Consider the following 18541-nt stretch of genomic DNA (forward strand, 5'->3'; position numbering starts at 1 on the left):
CAAGTGGTGGGCAAGCTACACCGCAATAGAGTGCAACTTTCTTTTCGGGGTCCCAGCCACTTCTCCCTGCAACACCGCAGCTTTCATCCACAAAGAAGCTAGCTGTCAGACCATCTTGGGGGCTCTGGAGAGAAGGTTGACACTCCCTATGTAGTCAGCACTTAAAGGTGACCATGGGCAAGGATGGTAGTCCTTGCTGCTTTAGGTCATAATCTACCCTGTATATGCATGAAAGCTTCAAGCTTCTCCCACTTCTGACCACCTGAGCCTCAAATTCTATCTGTGGCTGGCTCTTGTGTTCCAGTTACTTTAACCTTAGGCAAATCGCATCATGGTCCTGAGTTCCACCATGGACAGCGAGGGGTTAGAGCAGGTGGCCCTCTGGTAGCGTTCTGTGATTGAATGGCAGCTCTAGTATTCAGGACTTGGTATGTGCGCTGTGGCCTGGTCCCACAGATCATCTTGCTCACTACACGCTGGAAGCTGGTATTGAGGGGACTATAATGATTGGTGTCTCTTTCCACAGAAAAATATTACTAGAGCCTACCAGGTTAGTAAGAAGCCTCCAAAATCTGTGGTGAAGGTGATCAGAATTTCAGCCCCTACCAAAGATGCGGTTTATAACTACAGTATCCAGTCCCTGAATTCCACAGAGCTTGCTAAGAAGGAGCTGTATCGAGAGATGGCCAAGGTGAATGGGAGGCCCAGAGAGGGAGGCGGGCCGTCAATGCTTGTAACTCCAGACAGAAAAATAGTAATTGGCTAATCCAGTGAGCTCTCTCCTTTTTTGACTATACTGCCTAGAGATCAGCAAGGGATCTCTGGTGTGCATAAGAAAGCCAACCAATGGGAGGAAATAGACAGGCATCAGGTGCTGGGGGAGACATGTTCTGTTCCCGCACTATGTAGGGATCCTCCACACATAAGGGTGAGCCAACAGATCCTCAACATATGCTCATGTGTGCCTGGCTGCAAACCCCCTTAGAAAGCATTCTGTTGTCACCATGAAGGAAAAGCCCTGGCTTAGGCTTCCAACATGGTAGCTTTAGAAAAGGGTTGCTCTGTCAAAGAGAATGTGAACGTGACCCTCACAGTTGTTATTCTGAATGGTCCTTTACATTGTCAGGAACGGTGCCACCATTTCTAATGCTTGCCTGGAGATGGGAGGGCTAGTCAGCCCCTTCCACATCTGCTACCAGCCCTTCTATCCTCGTGTCTGCCCCTTGTTTCCAGGAGCCAAGGAAGAGATTCACATACTCCCAGAATTACCTCTCAGCCATGGTGGAGCCTCAGGACTCAGAGGAAGAGGAGAAGAAAGCCAGGAAGAAATCCCGCCAGGCCTGGCTCACAGCCAATGGATTCCAACTGACTGGTCTTCACAGAACCACTGAATGCGACCATCACCTCAGGCTGCCGCCCATTGGCACTGATCCAGAGCTGAATGAGGTCCACAGGGTGGAGAGGGGCCTCCAGTGGGGTGTCTACAGGGCCCTCCATCCTAACTTACTGTGTTGTTCTCGACGTAGGAGCGGAGGGAAAATGCACAGCCTGCTAGTGTGCTGGATCGAGAGAGGTGGAGCTGGGACCAGCGCCACCAGGACTTTGACCTGTATAAGCAGCCACCACTTTTCCTTGAGCTGCCCCGTCCTCCAGCACCTAAGCCTGTAACAGGTAAGACCTCTGCAAGGCTCAGCCTCCTGATGTGGGCAGTCAGGACCTCTGCTGCTTTGCATCTTTGGCAGTACCCTTTTTGTTTTAGCTGTCCTAACTTTCTAAGCTAGGAAGTCCAGAGTCAGAATGGGTCTGGCATTAATGTGCTAGGCTGGAACTCAAGAGCCCTGGATTCTAGCTCCAGCTGTGATACTAATTCGCTGTGGGTGATGTTGGACAAGTCCCTTCACTGTTCCTGGTCCCTGCTCCGTACCAGCTTATCTTATAGTATGCACGAGTTTGGAGATGGGCAGTGGGAGAGGAAGAGAATCCTCAAGTAGACTCCTTGCTGAGTGAGGAGCATAACCTGCAGGGCTTGATCCTAAGACCCTGAGATCCTGACCTAAGCCAAAAATCAAGAGCTGGCTGCTTAACCAATTGAGCCACTTAGGTGGCCCCGCTAGGCCCGGTTTCTTAGCTATCAAACTTGTAAGTTGGGAGACAGGTCTAAGGGCTGTCTGCACCCCAACACGCATTACCCAGGTCTAGATGCCCGGCCAGCAGCTGGGGGCAGAGGCTCTGGCCACCTCTGGGACCTTCTGACTCCATTCCTGCTCCAAGATGTTGCCATCTCCCACTGTGTGTGGGAAGGAGGGAGTTTAGAAGCATGAGTCCCTCTCATCCTTCTGTTTATAAAGATGGGCCTCCAGATCATTTGTACGTTCTCAGAGAACCAAAATCTGTTGGTTGCCAGAACCTTGGTTCAGGGAGAAAGTTTACCTAGTGACAAGGTTTGCCAGAGAAACCTTTCTCAGAAAGCTAGACCAGATAAACAAAATGGATTTCTTTCCTTCTCTAACCCTCGAAGGCAGCTGGTAACTGCTCCATGAAACAAGAGGAAGTGCCAACAAGCTGCTGAAATTTGTCTCCCTTCTGTCTGGCCCCTGCTGCCTTCCCTTCAGAACAAGCTCCAGGCTCTGGGGCTGCGTGGTCAGTCCTGTTGGTACAGACCAGACCAGCAATGCCAGGCTTACCTCCTTGGCCCGACTGCTGCCACTGAACTCCACTGCAGGCCTTCCCAGCACACATTCCCTGGGCACAGATGCACACTGAGGCCTCTCCTCCCCACCATGTTTAAAGAAAACTTGGAAATGGTAGGGGGGAAAGGGAGATTTGAACCAGGGGTCCCAGCCTTTGAAACTCAGCCGAGTGAAGACAGAACCAGCCGCCGACAGGGGCGTCCATACTGCAGGGACTACAGTGAAGCCCCCTTTCCTGAATGGAGGTCCCGGGGGCACGGGGTCTGGACAGCTGCTTCCCAAGCTTCCCTGGCAAAGACCTTCTGTGCAGCCTCTGGTCGCTGGCATTGAACCAGATTAGTACTCCCCTTGCCAACAAAACACCCGAAGACCTTTAAGGTTTCACTGGTAACTTAGCTCCAGTGCCGTAAGATTTGTCAAGTTTTACCTTTTGAAGATTAGTTATCCAATCCCTGGCAGAGGGCTCAGGCCAGCCCAGTGTTTGCATAGCAGACTGACTTGTACTTGAAAAGAAAGGAGGGACGCCTGGGTGGCTCAGCAGTTGGGCACCTGCCTTCGGCCCAGGTCGTGATCCTGGGATCCAGGATCGAGTCCCGCATCAGGCTCCCTGCATGGAGCCTGCTTCTCCCTCTGTCTATGTCTCTGCCTCTCTCTCTGTGTCTCTCATGAATAAATAAATCTTAAAAAAAAAAAAAAAAAAAAAAAAGAAAGGAAAGAGGAGCCTTGTCTTCTCTTCCCACCTCAGGGTGACATCTGTAGTGTGGTTTTCTGGAGCCCCAAACCACCTAGAACCAGAAGAAACCTCAAAGCTTGCCAGTGTGAGCATGCTGTGACCCAGTGTGGGGAAACAGCAGCAGAAAGGAGCCTAGACTAATGCAAAGGTCTAGTCATGCCTTAAGATTCCTTTTTGCCCCCCTCTTCAGGAGTAGAGGCCAACCTCTCTACAGACAGCAGAGAGAAAGGCCCCAGGCAGGAAAAAACATGTGTTATCATGTATCAGACCATAAAAAAGACCAGAGACAGGGCCTTAAAAATCCCTAGGGTACTGTGGTCTGGGCTGGGCACCCACCCCTCACCATCACCAAAGGGGGAAACTCGGCTCTGAGGAAAAACATGCTCAGTATACAGCGTGAGGGCTAAAAGGGTAAAGCATTTTATATTTGTTGTCAGATGGTTCCCAGTACACAGGTTAAGTGCATTTGTTCTATGAACACAGCTGGTCTTGCAGAAGTAGCTATCCATGCCTGCAACAGGTCCCCACCAACCTCCTGACGCAAAGGCAGCAGCACAAGCCCGTTGCCACTGTATGTCTCCTAAACTAGCAGAAGCCCCTCAGCTCCCAGGTGTCACCAACTGCATTCTCTCTCCTGTCTCTTCAGCACCTGGGATCAGGTCAAGTGGCAGTGCCAGCAGGGCAAAGCCTAAAGAAGCTCCGCCCCCAGGCCAGGAGAAAGTCCTTCTGGTCTATACTGGGAAAAAACATTTCCACTTGTAAAAATTCCAAGTGCTCCACCTCCCGGAGAAAGAGCTGACCAGCGATGGGTTGTGGCCTCGGGGCAGTAGGGAACACTGTCCATTTGCTTCAGGACGTCCTGTCCAGAGGGTGGGCACAGATGTAGGCTTGCTTTTCTAGGACCTGCTGGGACACTTTCTTAATCTGCTCATCTAGATTTTCTGGAGAATCTGAAAGCAAAAAATATTAATAGGTTTGTGAGAAAAGAAATACTGCTGGGGTGTGGCTTTTTTTTTTTTTTTTTTTTAAATAAACAAAGTAGCCCACCCACTGTGAAGGAGCCCTGAAGCTAACTTTCCTCCTCCAAACCCTCAGGAAGTGTGATTCTGGCTGTAGGGAAAAAGAGGGATGGGGCTTCATCCTGAAAAACAAAGGGCTCATCTTGTTGATCCCTCAGAACTCTGGATCTTGTGGGAACAGGGGCTGGAGAAGGATCCTCTGCCAGTCAAGCCTTTACAAGAGAAACCATGTCTCCCACCACAGAATGGAACACAGATGCCAGCACCCAGAGCCAGAAGCTGCACACAATCATGTACTCCTCTTCTCAGCAGGTGCCATGATGGCCTCTCCTCCATCTCTTGGCAACAGGGCTGGGCTCTACAGCAGGGGACACAGAACATGGAGCCTTGAGGCTGAAATGACTGTAAGGGTCAGAGGAATCTGAGCCAGGTCCTCTCAGACATAGCCATGTGGCTACGGTAGAGGAGCATTCTAGACAAACAGCCCTATGTGCCAAGCCCCTGCACAGGGTAGGGCCAAAGCCTGAGACACCTGCTAGAAGGGCAGGTTTATTTTAGCTGGAGTGCAGGGGGTAAAGAGGCAGATAAAATGCTTCCCTTCTTTGTGGAACATCACTGGGTGGCTGCTAGGTGGCCAGGCATGCTGGGCCACACCCTGGGAGGCTCTGACAGTCTTCACCTGCAGGTATATGCTCCTAGCTGGCAGGCCCTGCTGCAGGTGAACCTGACCTTAGCAGCCCTCACTCAAGGGAGAGGTTTGTGAGTAGCCAGCAGACCCTGGGAGCCTGGCCATCAACAGTCACCTGGACTCAGGCCCACCTTCCCTCCCAAGGCCACCCTACTTACATTTGTCCAGCTGGGACAGGGTGAAGAGATTCTGGTAATAAGCTTCTGCACAGAAGATGTTGGCCAGCAGAACCTGTCAGAACCAAGATTGAAGAGGATGACATAGGGCATCCCTTCCCTGGTGTGTGTGTTTCAAGAACTCAGCCAAACTAAGCAGCTTGGCTCGGGTCAAAAGGCCTGGCTTGGGGGTCAGTCTTAGGTTCTAATTCCAGCTCTGACCCAAATAGCTCTGTCCCCAAGAGCAAATTACTCAACACCTCTGGGCCTCAGTCTCCTCTATGGCAGGAAGGCCATCATAATGCTAGTGCCCAGAGGCTACTGAGGGACAATAAAGACCCAGCACACAGCAGGTGCTTAGTGACTGCATCTGGCCCCTCAGGCAGGGTAAGGAAGGCAGATGCGGTGAAGGCACAAGGTTTGGGACCCCATCACTTACTCTTTTTTCCTCAGATAGAAAAACAAAAGGGAGTGGCCCCATGTCCTGAGCAGCACAGATCTTCGCATTGGAGCTGACCACCGGTACTGGCCACAGCTCAGCAAACTTGCCAGCCTCCTGGGACCACCACTGGACCAAAGCCCTGACTTGCCCAGTCCCTTGCTCCTGACTGAGCGTTGCCATCCACTGACCCCCTTCCCCAACCACAGGCCTCATTAAAGTGCAGAGGATAAAGCTGGCAAGGGCTTATTACCTCATGGTCGTGGTTTCGAAGCCCCACTCGGATGGAACGGCTGGCCCGCGACAGCACGGCTGTCATGCCATACAGGTTGATAAGGATGTTGGCTACCCGCTTCAGGACCATCTGCTCCTCCACGATGGTCTGCCAACACAGAGCCCAGGGTGGAGACATGCAACCCAGGAACCTCCCTCCCCGGGCCCATCTTCAGCCATCTCCAAGACTCACTTCATGCCTCAGTAGAAGGGGGTTAACACTGCCTCTCCCTTTGGGTTGTGGGAGGCTGGCTCACTGGCCGCCTTGTTTTCCCTTCTATCTAGATTTGGGCATGGATCAGGCCAAGACCAGGTCCCAGAAACCTGGCTGAGACCACATGCTGCTGGTTACTGTGCTTCATGTCAGCCTGAGCAGCAGCAGCCTCACAGATCAGGGCCCTAGATTTGGGCTCCCCTCCCTACTCCAAGGACATCTACCCAAGTGCCCCCTGGGACAGAGAGCCCCACCCATCCATGGTGACCAAGCTTTCTTTCTAGGCTTGGTCCCAAAGATAAAATGCCCCATTCTCCCTGGCTCCCAAGCTGGAGGGCCTGCCATCCCCAGATCTGGCAGGGGCCCAGGTACCTTGCCAAAGCGGAGAAGCAACGTCTCCACGGTGCGGCCAAAGTAATACACATTCTCCTCGAGCTTGTTGGCGCTGTCCTAGTATGCCAGAGGAGAGACTGCTTGGTGCCACTCCCCACGGTACCCATCTCACCCAGCCCAGGGCTCTGGGGCCCAGGCTCTGCCCACCAGGCTGGGCCATCCTCCCAGATGCCCTGGTCACAGCCCTCTGGACGAGGATACCCACCAGGAGGGCACCCACATGGGGGGTATGCCAGGTGTGCCCACTCACTGCGACACTGGGGTGCACAGCTCCCAGCTTCCCTGTCAACCCCAGGTCCACGGTTCGGCTCAGGGAGTCTCGAAGCCTCTGGCTGACAGTCTCGATGACAGTGGTCACATTGCCCCGTTTAAGCTCACTGCAGAAAGCCCACAGCCCCGTGAACTCAGGCCTCACTGCTGGTTCCCACTGTTGAGCAATAGGGTCCCCCTTGGCACCCCAGAGCTACAGGTACCTGGTTCCCTCTGGTGATCCAAGACAATAAAGGGACAACTCAGGCCCTACATGCTGCTCTACCCTAGCCTGGGCCTGCTGGATGCCTGAGACCTCCCAGCCAGTCTCTGAGGCAGAGCACACAGAGCCTCTCTACAAGAAGCAGTCACAACTAGCCCCCAGGTGGTGCTCTGGGGTAAAGGAGTCTGCAAGATGCTCTCAGCAACTCACACCAGACTCCAGCAGTGATTTCTAGTTGTTCTAGCCCCATGATGGGGGTTAAGAGGAGCAAGAGAAAGAGTGAAGAAAGTGGTCTCATGTTAGTCTGGGAGCCCAGTGCCTGTCTGAGGGATAGCTCTCAATCCCTAGGCTCTGAAAACAAAGCTCCCTGCAGCATGGGAGATAGAAACTGCCAGGGGAGGAGGGCAATGAGGGCTTCCTGAGGCAGCTGGCACCTCCTATCACTTGTAGGTGAAGGCCAAGCTCTGCAGTCTGGCTTTCAGGGCTCCTGTCCCCTTCTTTCCCTCTAGCCAGCCTATGACTGAGCTGAGCACTGCACGGCTCCATGACCCCCATTCTGATGTCTATCCCAGGATGGGGCCCGAGGAGCAGACAGTGGGGCTGGCACCTACTTGATCCTTGTGGTCAGGATGCGGCCAGCATGCTGCAGACCTGTCAGGGCAATGTACATCCGGAGAATCTCGTTGGTTCCCTGTGGCCAGGAGTATGGAGGTTAAAGTTGGCTCCACTAGGATGGCGCTGGTTTGTGCTGTGCGTGTAACTGGGTAGGCCACCCCACTGCCCGCTTGCCAGTGCCACGGAGGCTGCCGCTTTGGAAGTAGCCTCGCAAGGGAGCAGGGCTGTGACCTGAGGGTGAGGGCAACACGCTAGCCCCACCTTCACAGGGATGAGCAGGTTGCCGACCAGACAACCGGGGACTCCCTCAGGATCTACCACCTTTCTAGGACCAAACATAACGGAGTCACTTTTTCCAAGCCTCCAATTTGGTTTCTTTATAATTAATGGGAGAAACTCCTTTCCCTGAGGGGAGGGATGCCGATGCCCAGGACGCAGCAAGTGCTCCCAGGTTCCTCAGGGGAGCCACTGATCTCTAAGGACGAGAGCTGGCTGCCCCCAGTACGGGGTATCAGTACCCAGAGGGCCACCTCTTCCCTGCTGCTGTGCACACTGTTCCCCTCCCAATCTCCTTGGGATTATTTCAGGGAGGTGGGCCATGGGTCACAAAGCCAGTACTGGACACTGAGCCCTGCAGCCAGCCTGGCCACGGACAGGAAGACACCCCTGGGAGGACTGCAAGTCAAGGTGTGCCCAGTCCTGCATAGTCTCCAGATGGGACCATCTGCCTCACTCTGAGGACTCTGCAGCCCTCAAAGCTGCTGCCCCATCTAGTCACATAGGAGCAAATTCAACCAGGTCAAGGGGAAGGGGCCTTGGAAGCAGCAGTCCTGGGGGCAGCCCTTGGGAAAGTGCCCCTGGACCCTCAGGCTGGCCACATCCTGTCTGTCCTCCAAGGAAGGAGACCATAGGGCTGGCATGTGGGGGGCATGGCGAGAACTAGCAGCTATGAGGCCTTTCCCTGGGTTGGGGAGCCTGGGAGCCGGGCATCCAAAAGCGCCCTTGAGAAACCACACAGGATGCTCAGGCTCCAAGTCTCATCTCTGGGCTTGCCTCCTGCACACCCTACAGCCATCCTAATTCCATCCCTCTCTCTGCACGGCCCTCTCTCCTACTGTGTGCACCTGGCCTCTGGTCTCACATCTGCAACTCCCACGTCAGCCCCAGGGAAATTCCCAGAATGGGAATGCATTCAAGTCCTTTCCTACTCAGAAACCTCTAATGAAAAAAAAAAAAAAAGAAACCTCTAATGGCCTCCAGTGCCTGCACAGTAAGATCCAAACTCTTCTGCCTACTGGCCAAGGGCCCCCCGAGCCTAGCTACTTGGCTCCCCTTCTCATCTACCCTCTGCCCCCACCCCACCAACTTTTCTACCACCTGCCCCAGCTCCGCCCCTACCAGGACCATCCACTGCTCCCACAAAGATATGCTTATCCTACTCAGTGCATGCCCTATCTGGGGGTAGCATGTTCCATCTCCCTATCCTTGGCTCAAACCACCTTCCCCTTGGCCAGGCCAAAGTCATTTCTGTCCTCAAAGGCCAAGTGCACTGGCTTCCTGAGACACTAGCCCACTGAGGGAGAGATGCAGCTCAGGCCCTCCCTGCACTGGTGTTCCGTAGTCTACCCTGGTCAGTCAGGCCACGAGCTCCTCATCCCCCTTTGTTATCCCACCTGGGGTCTCCCCACTCACAGAATTCCCTCTTTTGGCTTGTGAGCCCATGGAGGGGGCAGCAATTAGGGAGGTGTCAGGGCTGGGAAAGTCCATGGAGAGGACCCTGCTGAGGTGCCTGTACTCTGGGGAGGAAAGGCAAACCCAGAGTGAGCCCTGGAGGCACAACTGGGCCTCCCGTGAGATCTCTGTTTGTCCCACCACAGACAACTGAAGGGACAGGCTCAGCAAAAAGGGCGCTCGCTTGGCCCCTCAGCCTCACCTCCACCCCTGGAGAATGGGGCCACGCAGAGGCATGAGGAGGGACAAATGAGACTACTTGGGGGGGGGGGTGTGGGGGTTGGCAGGGCGGCGGGCACTCACCTCGAAGATGAGCAGGATGCGGCTGTCACGTAGCAAGCGCTCATATGGGTAATCCCTCATGTAGCCTGAGCCCCCGAGGACCTGCAGTGCCTCACTCACGCACTGCCAGGCACCCTCCGAGCTGAACACCTGCCATGGAGCCAGGACACGGTAAGCACAGGGGTGACAGGGCCAAGTCCCTTCCACGAGGGGGAGGGGGCCTCAGCCAGGGCAGAGTGGCTGGGGATGGAACAGGCAGCTTGACATGGAGAACCTGGCTCTAGGATAAGACCAGCCCAGCCAGTCTCACTGGGTGGCCTCGGACAAGTCCTTTTCTCTCTGGACCTAACTGACCAGCTGTGGCTCCCCACCCACCGTGACTCCTCCTATCTCTGAGGCTTCCCTGGGATGCAAGATCCCACTCCACACCTTCTACACTGAGGAAACTCCTGTCCTTTTGAAACCCACTTCAGATTCCCTCTCCAGGAGGCCTGACCCTGTCCACCTAGCCCCGTTCACCTGCAGCTTGCTTCTCCACATGTAAGTGAGCTGCTTGGCCCAACATGTGCCTGCAGGTGACACATAAAAGTGGAAAGCTGGAGGGAGGGGCAAGATGGCGGAAGAGCAGGGTCTCCAAATCACCTGTCTCCACCAAATTACCTAGAAAACCTTCAAATTATCCTGAAAATCTATGAATTTGGCCTAAGAATTAAAGAGAGAACACCTGGAATGCTAGAGTGAGAAGAGTTTGCGCTTCTATCAAGGTAGGAAGACGGGAAAAAAGAAATAAAGAAACAAAGGCCTCCAAGGGGGAGAGGCCCCGCGAGGAGCCGGGCTGAGACCGGGGCGAGTGTCCCCAGGACAGGAGAGCCCCGTCCCGGAGAAGCAGGAGCTACACCGACCTTCCCGGGCGGAAAGGGTATCGCGGGGAGTTGGAGCAGGACCCAGAAGGGCGAGGATGCCCTCGGCTTCCCTGGGACAGTAACAGAGCAACTGCGCACCCAGGAGAGTGCGCCGAGCTCCCTAAGGGCTGCAGCGCGCATGGTGGGACCCGGCGGGACCCGGAGCAGCGCGGAGGGGCTCGGGCGGCGGCTCCGCGGAGGGGGCTGCGCGGCCCCAGGAGCAGCTCGGAGGGGCTCGGGCAGAGGAAGAGGCTCCGTGCGGAGGGGGCTGCGCGGTTCCAGGAGCAGCTGGGGGGGCTCGGGCGGCAGCTCCGCAGAGGGGGCTGTGCGGCCCGGGAGCGCGAATCCAACAGCGCAGGCCCTGGAGCACAGGGCGCCGGGACACAGCCCAGGATCCGGCCTCCCCCGGGACAGGCAGAGGCCGGGAGGGCCCAGGACCGCAAGGACGCTCCTGGCCCGAGCTGAGCAGAGCAGCGGCCCCGCCCCGGAGCCTCCAGGCCCTGCAGACGGAGAGCTCTGGAGTTCTTGCCGGAGCTGAATCCAAGGCTGCAGAGCTGGCCCCGCCACTAGGGCTGTTGCTCCTGGGGCCTCACGGGGTAAACAACCCCCCACTGAGCCCTGCACCAGGCAGGGGCACAGCAGCTCCCCCAACTGCTAACACCTGAAAATCAGCACAACAGGCCCCTCCCCCAGAAGACCAGCTAGACAGACAACTTCCAGGAGAAGCCAAGGGACTTAAAGTACACAGAATCAGAAGATACTCCCCCGTGGTTCTTTTTTTGTTTTGTTTTGTTTTGCTTTTTGATTTCTTTCCTTCCCCCACCCCCCTTTTTTCTCCTTTCTTTCTTTTTCTTTCTCTTTTTCTTCTTTTTTTTTCGTTTTTTTCTTCCTTTTTTTTCTCTTTCTCTTTTCTTTCCTTCTTTCTGTCCTCTCTTTTTCTCCTTTTCCCAATAAAACTTGCTTTTGGCCACTCTGCACTGAGCAAAATGACTAGAAGGAAAACCTCACCTCAAAAGAAAGAATCAGAAACAGTCCTCTCTCCCACAGAGTTACAAAATCTGGATTACAATTCACTGTCAGAAAGCCAATTCAGAAGCACTATTATACAGCTACTGGTGGCTCTAGAAAAAAGCATAAAGGACTCAAGAGACTTCATGACTGCAGAATTTAGATCTCATCAGGCAGAAATTAAAAATCAATTGAATGAGATGCAATCCAAACTAGAAGTCCTAACGACCAGGGTTAACGAGGTGGAAGAACGAGTGAGTGACATAGAAGACAAGTTGATAGCAAAGAGGGAAACTGAGGAAAAAAGAGACAAACAATTAAAAGACCATGAAGATAGATTAAGGGAAATAAACGACAGCCTGAGGAAGAAAAACTTACGTTTAATTGGTGTTCCCGAGGGCGCCAAAAGGGCCAGAGGGCCAGAATATGTATTTGAACAAATTCTAGCTGAAAACTTTCCTAATCTGGGAAGGGAAACAGGCATTCAGATCCAGGAAATAGAGAGATCCCCCCCTAAAATCAATAAAAACCGTTCAACACCTCGACATTTAATAGTGAAGCTTGCAAATTCCAAAGATAAAGAGAAGATCCTTAAAGCAGCAAGAGACAAGAAATCCCTGACTTTTATGGGGAGGAGTAATAGGGTAACAGCAGACCTCTCCACAGAGACCTGGCAGGCCAGAAAGGGCTGGCAGGATATATTCAGGGTCCTAAATGAGAAGAACATGCAACCAAGAATACTTTATCCAGCAAGGCTCTCATTCAAAATGGAAGGAGAGATAAAGAGCTTCCAAGACAGGCAGGAACTGAAAGAATATGTGACCTCCAAACAGCTCTGCAAGAAATTTTAAGGGGAACTCTTAAAATTCCCCTTTAAGAAGAAGTTCAGTGGAACATTCCACAAAAACAAGGACTGAATAGATATCATGATGACACTAAACTCATATCTCTCAATAGTAACTCTGAATGTGAACGGGCTTAATGACCCCATCAAAAGGCGCAGGGTTTCAGACTGGATAAAAAAGCAGGACCCATCTATTTGCTGTCTACAAGAGACTCATTTTAGATAGAAGGACACCTACAGCCTGAAAATAAAAGGTTGGAGAACCATTTACCATTCGAATGGTCCTCAAAAGAAAGCAGGGGTAGCCATCCTTATATCAGATAAACTAAAATTTACCCCGAAGACTGTAGTGAGAGATGAAGAGGGACACTATATCATACTTAAAGGATCTTTTCAACAAGAGGACTTAACAATCCTCAATATATATGCCCCGAATGTGGGAGCTGCCAAATATATAAATCAATTATTAACCAAAGTGAAGAAATACTTAGATAATAATACACTTATAGTTGGTGACTTCAATCTAGCTCTTTCTATACTCGATAGGTCTTCTAAGCACAACATCTCCAAAGAAACGAGAGCTTTAAATGATACACTGGACCAGATGGATTTCACAAATATCTACAGAACTTTACGTCCAAACTCAACTGAATACACATTCTTCTCAAGCGCACATGGAACTTTCTCCAGAATAGACCACATATTGGGTCACAAATTGGGTCTGAACCGATACCAAAAGATTGGCATCGTCCCCTGCATATTCTCAGACCATAATGCCTTGAAATTAGAACTAAATCACAACAAGAAGTTTGGAAGGACCTCAAACACGTGGAGGTTAAGGACCATCCTGCTAAAAGATGAAAGGGTCAACCAGGAAATTAAGGAAGAATTAAAAAGATTCATGGAAACTAATGAGAATGAAGATACAACCGTTCAAAATCTTTGGGATGCAGCAAAAGCAGTCCTAAGGGGGAAATACATCGCAATACAAGCATCCATTCAAAAACTGGAAAGAACTCAAATACAAAAGCTAACCTTACACATAAAGGAGCTAGAGAAAAAACAGCAAATAGATCCTACACCCAAGAGAAGAAGGGAGTTAATAAAGATTCGAGCAGAACTCAATGAAATCGAGACCAGAAGAACTGTGGAACAGATCAACAGAACCAGGAGTTGGTTCTTTGAAAGAATTAATAAGATAGATAAACCATTAGCCAGCCTTATTAAAAAGAAGAGAGAGAAGACTCAAATTAATAAAATCATGAATGAGAAAGGAGAGATCACTACCAACACCAAGGAAATACAAACGATTTTAAAAACATATTATGAACAGCTATATGCCAATAAATTAGGCAATCTAGAAGAAATGGACGCATTCCTGGAAAGCCACAAACTACCAAAACTGGAACAGGAAGAAATAGAAAACCTTAACAGGCCAATAACCAGGGAGGAAATTGAAGCAGTCATCAAAAACCTCCCAAGACACAAGAGTCCAGGGCCAGATGGCTTCCCAGGGGAATTTTATCAAACGTTTAAAGAAGAAACCATACCTATTCTCCTAAAGCTGTTTGGAAAGATAGAAAGAGATGGAGTACTTCCAAATTCGTTCTATGAGGCCAGCATCACCTTAATTCCAAAACCAGACAAAGACCCCACCAAAAAGGAGAATTACAGACCAATATACCTGATGAACATGGATGCAAAAATTCTCAACAAGATACTAGCCAATAGAATCCAACAGTACATTAAAAAAATTATTCACCATGACCAAGTAGGATTTATCCCTGGGACACAAGGCTGGTTCAACACCCGTAAAACAATCAATGTGATTCATCATATCAGCAAGAGAAAAACCAAGAACCATAGGATCCTCTCATTAGATGCAGAGAAAGCATTTGACAAAATACAGCATCCATTTCTGATCAAAACTCTTCAGAGTGTAGGGATAGAGGGAACATTCCTCGACATCTTAAAAGCCATCTATGAAAAGCCCACAGCAAATATCATTCTCAATGGCGAAGCACTGGGAGCCTTTCCCCTAAGATCAGGAACAAGACAGGGATGTCCACTCTCACCACTGCTATTCAACATAGTACTGGAAGTCCTAGCCTCAGCAATCAGACAACAAAAAGACATTAAAGGCATTCAAATTGGCAAAGAAGAAGTCAAACTCTCCCTCTTCACCGATGACATGATACTCTACATAGAAAACCCAAAAGTCTCCACCCCAAGATTGCTAGAACTCATACAGCAATTCGGTAGCGTGGCAGGATACAAAATCAATGCCCAGAAATCAGTGGCATTTCTATACACTAACAATGAGACTGAAGAAAGAGAAATTAAGGAGTCAATCCCATTTACAATTGCACCCAAAAGCATAAGATACCTAGGAATAAACCTAACCAAAGATGTAAAAGATCTATACCCTCAAAACTCTAGAACACTTCTGAAAGAAATTGAGGAAGACACAAAGAGATGGAAAAATATTCCATGCTCATGGATTGGCAGAATTAATATTGTGAAAATGTCAATGTTACCCAGGGCAATATACACATTTAATGCAATCCCTATCAAAATACCATGGACTTTCTTCAGAGAGTTAGAACAAATTATTTTAAGATTTGTGTGGAATCAGAAAAGACCCCGAATAGCCAGGGGAATTTTAAAAAAGAAAACCATATCTGGGGGCATCACAATGTCAGATTTCAGGTTGTACTACAAAGCTGTGGTCATCAAGACAGTGTGGTACTGGCACAAAAACAGACACCTAGATCAGTGGAACAGAATAGAGAACCCAGAAGTGGACCCTGAACTTTATGGTCAACTAATATTCGATAAAGGAGGAAAGACTATCCATTGGAAGAAAGTCTCTTCAATAAATGGTGCTGGGAAAATTGGACATCCACATGCAGAAGAATGAAACTAGACCACTCTCTTTCACCATACACAAAGATAAACTCAAAATGGATGAAAGATCTAAATGTGAGACAAGATTCCATCAAAATCCTAGAGAAGAACACAGGCAACACCCTTTTTGAACTCGGCCACAGTAACTTCTTGCAAGATACATCCACGAAGGCAAAAGAAACAAAAGCAAAAATGAACTACTGGGACTTCATCAAGATAAGCAGCTTTTGCACAGCAAAGATACAGTCAACAGAACTAAAAGACAACCTACAGAATGGGAGAAGATATTTGCAAATGACATATCAGAGAAAGGGCTAGTTTCCAAGATCTATAAAGAACTTATTAAACTCAACACCAAAGAAACAAACAATCCAATCATGAAATGGGCAAAAGACATGAAGAGAAATCTCACAGAGGAAGACATAGACATGGCCAACATGCATATGAGAAAATGCTCTGCATCACTTGCCATCAGGGAAATACAAATCAAAACCACAATGAGATACCACCTCACACCAGTGAGAATGGGGCAAATTAACAAGGCAGGAAACAACAAATGTTGGAGAGGATGCGGAGAAAAGGGAACCCTCTTACACGGTTGGTGGGAATGTGAACTGGTGCAGCCACTCTGGAAAACTGTGTGGAGGTTCCTCAAAGAGTTAAAAATAGACCTGCCCTACGACCCAGTAATTGCACTGTTGGGGATTTACCCCAAAGATTCAAATGCAATGAAACGCCGGGACACCTGCACCCCGATGTTTATAGCAGCAATGGCCAGGATAGCCAAACTGTGGAAGGAGCCTCGGTGTCCAACGAAAGATGAATGGATAAAGAAGATGTGGTTTATGTATACAATGGAATATTACTCAGCCATTAGAAATGACAAATACCCACCATTTGCTTCAACGTGGATGGAACTGGAGGGTATTATGCTGGGTGAAGTCAGTTGGAGAAGGACAAACATTATATGTTCTCATTCATTTGGGGAATATAAATAATAGTGAAAGGGAATATAAGGGAAGGGAGAAGAAATGTGTGGGAAATATCAGAAAGGGAGACAACGTAAAGACTGCTAACTCTGGGAAACGAACTAGGGGTGGTGGAAGGGGAGAAGGGCGGGGGGTGGGAGTGAATGGGTGACGGGCACTGGGGGTTATTCTGTATGTTAGTAAATTGAACACCAATAAAAAATAAATTAAAAAAAAATAAATAAAAGTGGAAAGCTGTACACCTACAACAGAAGTCCTTCCCAAGAAAGCCTGGGTGCTTTCATACTGATGGGAAATTATAATATGTGGCCTGTATTTTCTCCATCTGCTATAGACTGGTGACGACTTGGCTCCTATGGAGCCACTGACCTGTCCTATAAATGTACTCAAGTGGGCACTGCTCTTTGTTGTTTCTCCCATGTCATGTGGGCCTCTCCAGCTGCATCTTGGGGCCATGTCTGTCACATGGTGGGGTCGTCATAAATACTGGATCAATGATAAGTTGACCTATAAGCTAAGGAGAAGAGGAAGGTGGCAGGCGACACAGGGCTGAAAGGCCGCAGCTAAGGTCTCTGAGGCTGTGCAGGGATTACCTTCACCATGGCAGCCTCGATGGAGCAGTCGGGAAACCCTGGTTGGTCCAGCATCCCCGCAGTGAGGTAGGCCATACTTTCCATTACATAAGTCTTCTGAGCCATCAGGGCAAACTTTTCCTGGGGTGTTCAGAAAAAAAACATAACCAAGAAACAATTTGCATGTGCTAAGACCCAGATCCTCTGCCAGCCAGCAGAGAAGGTAAGAGCCCAAAGCTTCCATGCCCGAGAGAACCAAGCCCTCATAACAGGGAGCCACACTAAATATAGCTTTATACTCGTCTTCTGAATCGCTGTGTGGGCGTCACAAGTACAGACCACACACTTTTAATGCCCACCTGTGAAACAAACACATGCAGCACCCAGAACCTTTGGTACCTGAATAAGTCCAAATTCACTGAGGTTCTTATTGAACTGTTTCCTGGTGCAGGCATATGCAGCAGTCATTTCTGAAGAAAAGCAGAGTCATTAAAAAGAACCATTTTCGGCTGTCCTAAAATGATTTCCGAAGGCTATCATCACTAGCCTGTGAACACTCAGGACAGAACTATGAGAAACAGGTCTGCTGAGACCAAACACACTGCAAGACAGCGCTGCCCCTTCCTAGCATTATCTGGTCAGAGGAAAGCCTGCTCATGCTCAACAGTGCCTATGGCAGTAGACAGCAACAAAAGCCCAGAATTTAGAGTCAGGCCTGAACCTGGCACTTTCTCTTACTAGGTAGTAGGCTGGGCCAAGCAACTATCAACCCTGAACAACACTACCAACCTCACAGCACTGCTGCCAAGGTTACCAGAGATGCAGAAGGAAGAAAGGCACCTAACATGGAGCCAGGGCCCTAGAAACATCCGACATGAGGTGCAGGCCCACGCCTGTCACAGCTGTCCATCACCAGAGGAGGGTCATGTGTAGAGCTGTGAACAGGCACCCAGCGCTGGAGGCACCCGAGAGAACGTGGCGGCCTCCCAGTGGCCAGCAGCAAACGCCAGCCCCTCCCCCTGCAGTTAGTCTCATCAAGGGTCTACATCCTTTGGGGACAGGTGATGAGAGCCTCCACAAACCTCTTGCATGGAAGAGTTTCCGTGATGGCGAAGCAAGAGGCCCGGGGGCTTCAGGGTGTTGGGGGGCAGCTCAGCAAAGTGAGACAAGCCCCGAGTCTAGAGTCTCACAGTATTGACTTATAGGCAGATGAGTGGCCTTGGGCTAATTGCTTACCCTCTCTGAGCCTCATCTAAATGGAGGTAAGAACCTAAACAAAGCTTTCCTGTCCCCACCTGGCCCTGAACTCTGAGGAACTTCATCAGCACTATCAGCCCCAGGTAGCCCTCACCCCTCACCGGCAGGGCCCTGTGCCTTTCCCAGCAGTCACTTCCACTTAGCTGAAATGATAATGACATCTGTGCCCAAAAAAACCCCATAGGGCTGTTCTAAATTCACAGACCAAAGACTCTTACTTTCAGGTATGCTAACAGAAAAAAAAGGGAAGATCCTGAGACGGAGTGAGTAGGAGTTCCACTCCTCACCCACAGAGCCTCCTACAAATTGGGGGTCTTGTGAAAGCACCAGTGTCTTGCTCACATCTGGATGTTTAAGT

The 18541-nt window shown here is 50.3% G+C and overlaps 2 protein-coding genes across 19 annotated transcripts in view; one reads left to right on the forward strand and one right to left on the reverse strand.

Moving 5' to 3' along the window:
* Positions 1–5963, forward strand: part of CFAP92 (cilia and flagella associated protein 92 (putative)) — a 59496-nt gene extending 53533 nt beyond the window's left edge. For 7 of the 17 annotated variants that reach the window (XM_038565499.1, XM_038565497.1, XM_038565500.1 and 4 more), the window contains 4 exons: positions 527–691; positions 1234–1446; positions 1527–1671; positions 4601–5717. In XM_038565499.1, coding sequence (XP_038421427.1) covers positions 527–691; positions 1234–1446; positions 1527–1671; positions 4601–4833 — 756 coding nt within the window. In that variant the 3' untranslated portion in view covers positions 4834–5717. The other 10 variants (XM_038565504.1, XM_038565511.1, XR_005374534.1 and 7 more) reach the window with 8 other exon arrangements.
* The window catches only part of ACAD9 (acyl-CoA dehydrogenase family member 9), a 49609-nt gene continuing 34888 nt past the window's right edge, over positions 3821–18541 (reverse strand). For both annotated transcript variants that reach the window (XM_038565513.1, XM_038565514.1), the window contains exons 10-18: positions 17326–17396; positions 16948–17067; positions 9726–9854; positions 7688–7767; positions 6855–6981; positions 6584–6661; positions 5978–6106; positions 5289–5361; positions 3821–4373 (exon numbers count right to left, since the gene is read on the reverse strand). In XM_038565513.1, the coding sequence (XP_038421441.1) occupies positions 4273–4373; positions 5289–5361; positions 5978–6106; positions 6584–6661; positions 6855–6981; positions 7688–7767; positions 9726–9854; positions 16948–17067; positions 17326–17396 (908 nt within the window). In that variant the 3' untranslated portion in view covers positions 3821–4272. The remainder of the gene's footprint in view (positions 4374–5288; positions 5362–5977; positions 6107–6583; positions 6662–6854; positions 6982–7687; positions 7768–9725; positions 9855–16947; positions 17068–17325; positions 17397–18541) is intronic.

This window comes from Canis lupus, chromosome 20, assembly GCF_011100685.1.
Source record: "Canis lupus familiaris isolate Mischka breed German Shepherd chromosome 20, alternate assembly UU_Cfam_GSD_1.0, whole genome shotgun sequence".
NCBI lineage: Eukaryota > Metazoa > Chordata > Mammalia > Carnivora > Canidae > Canis > Canis lupus.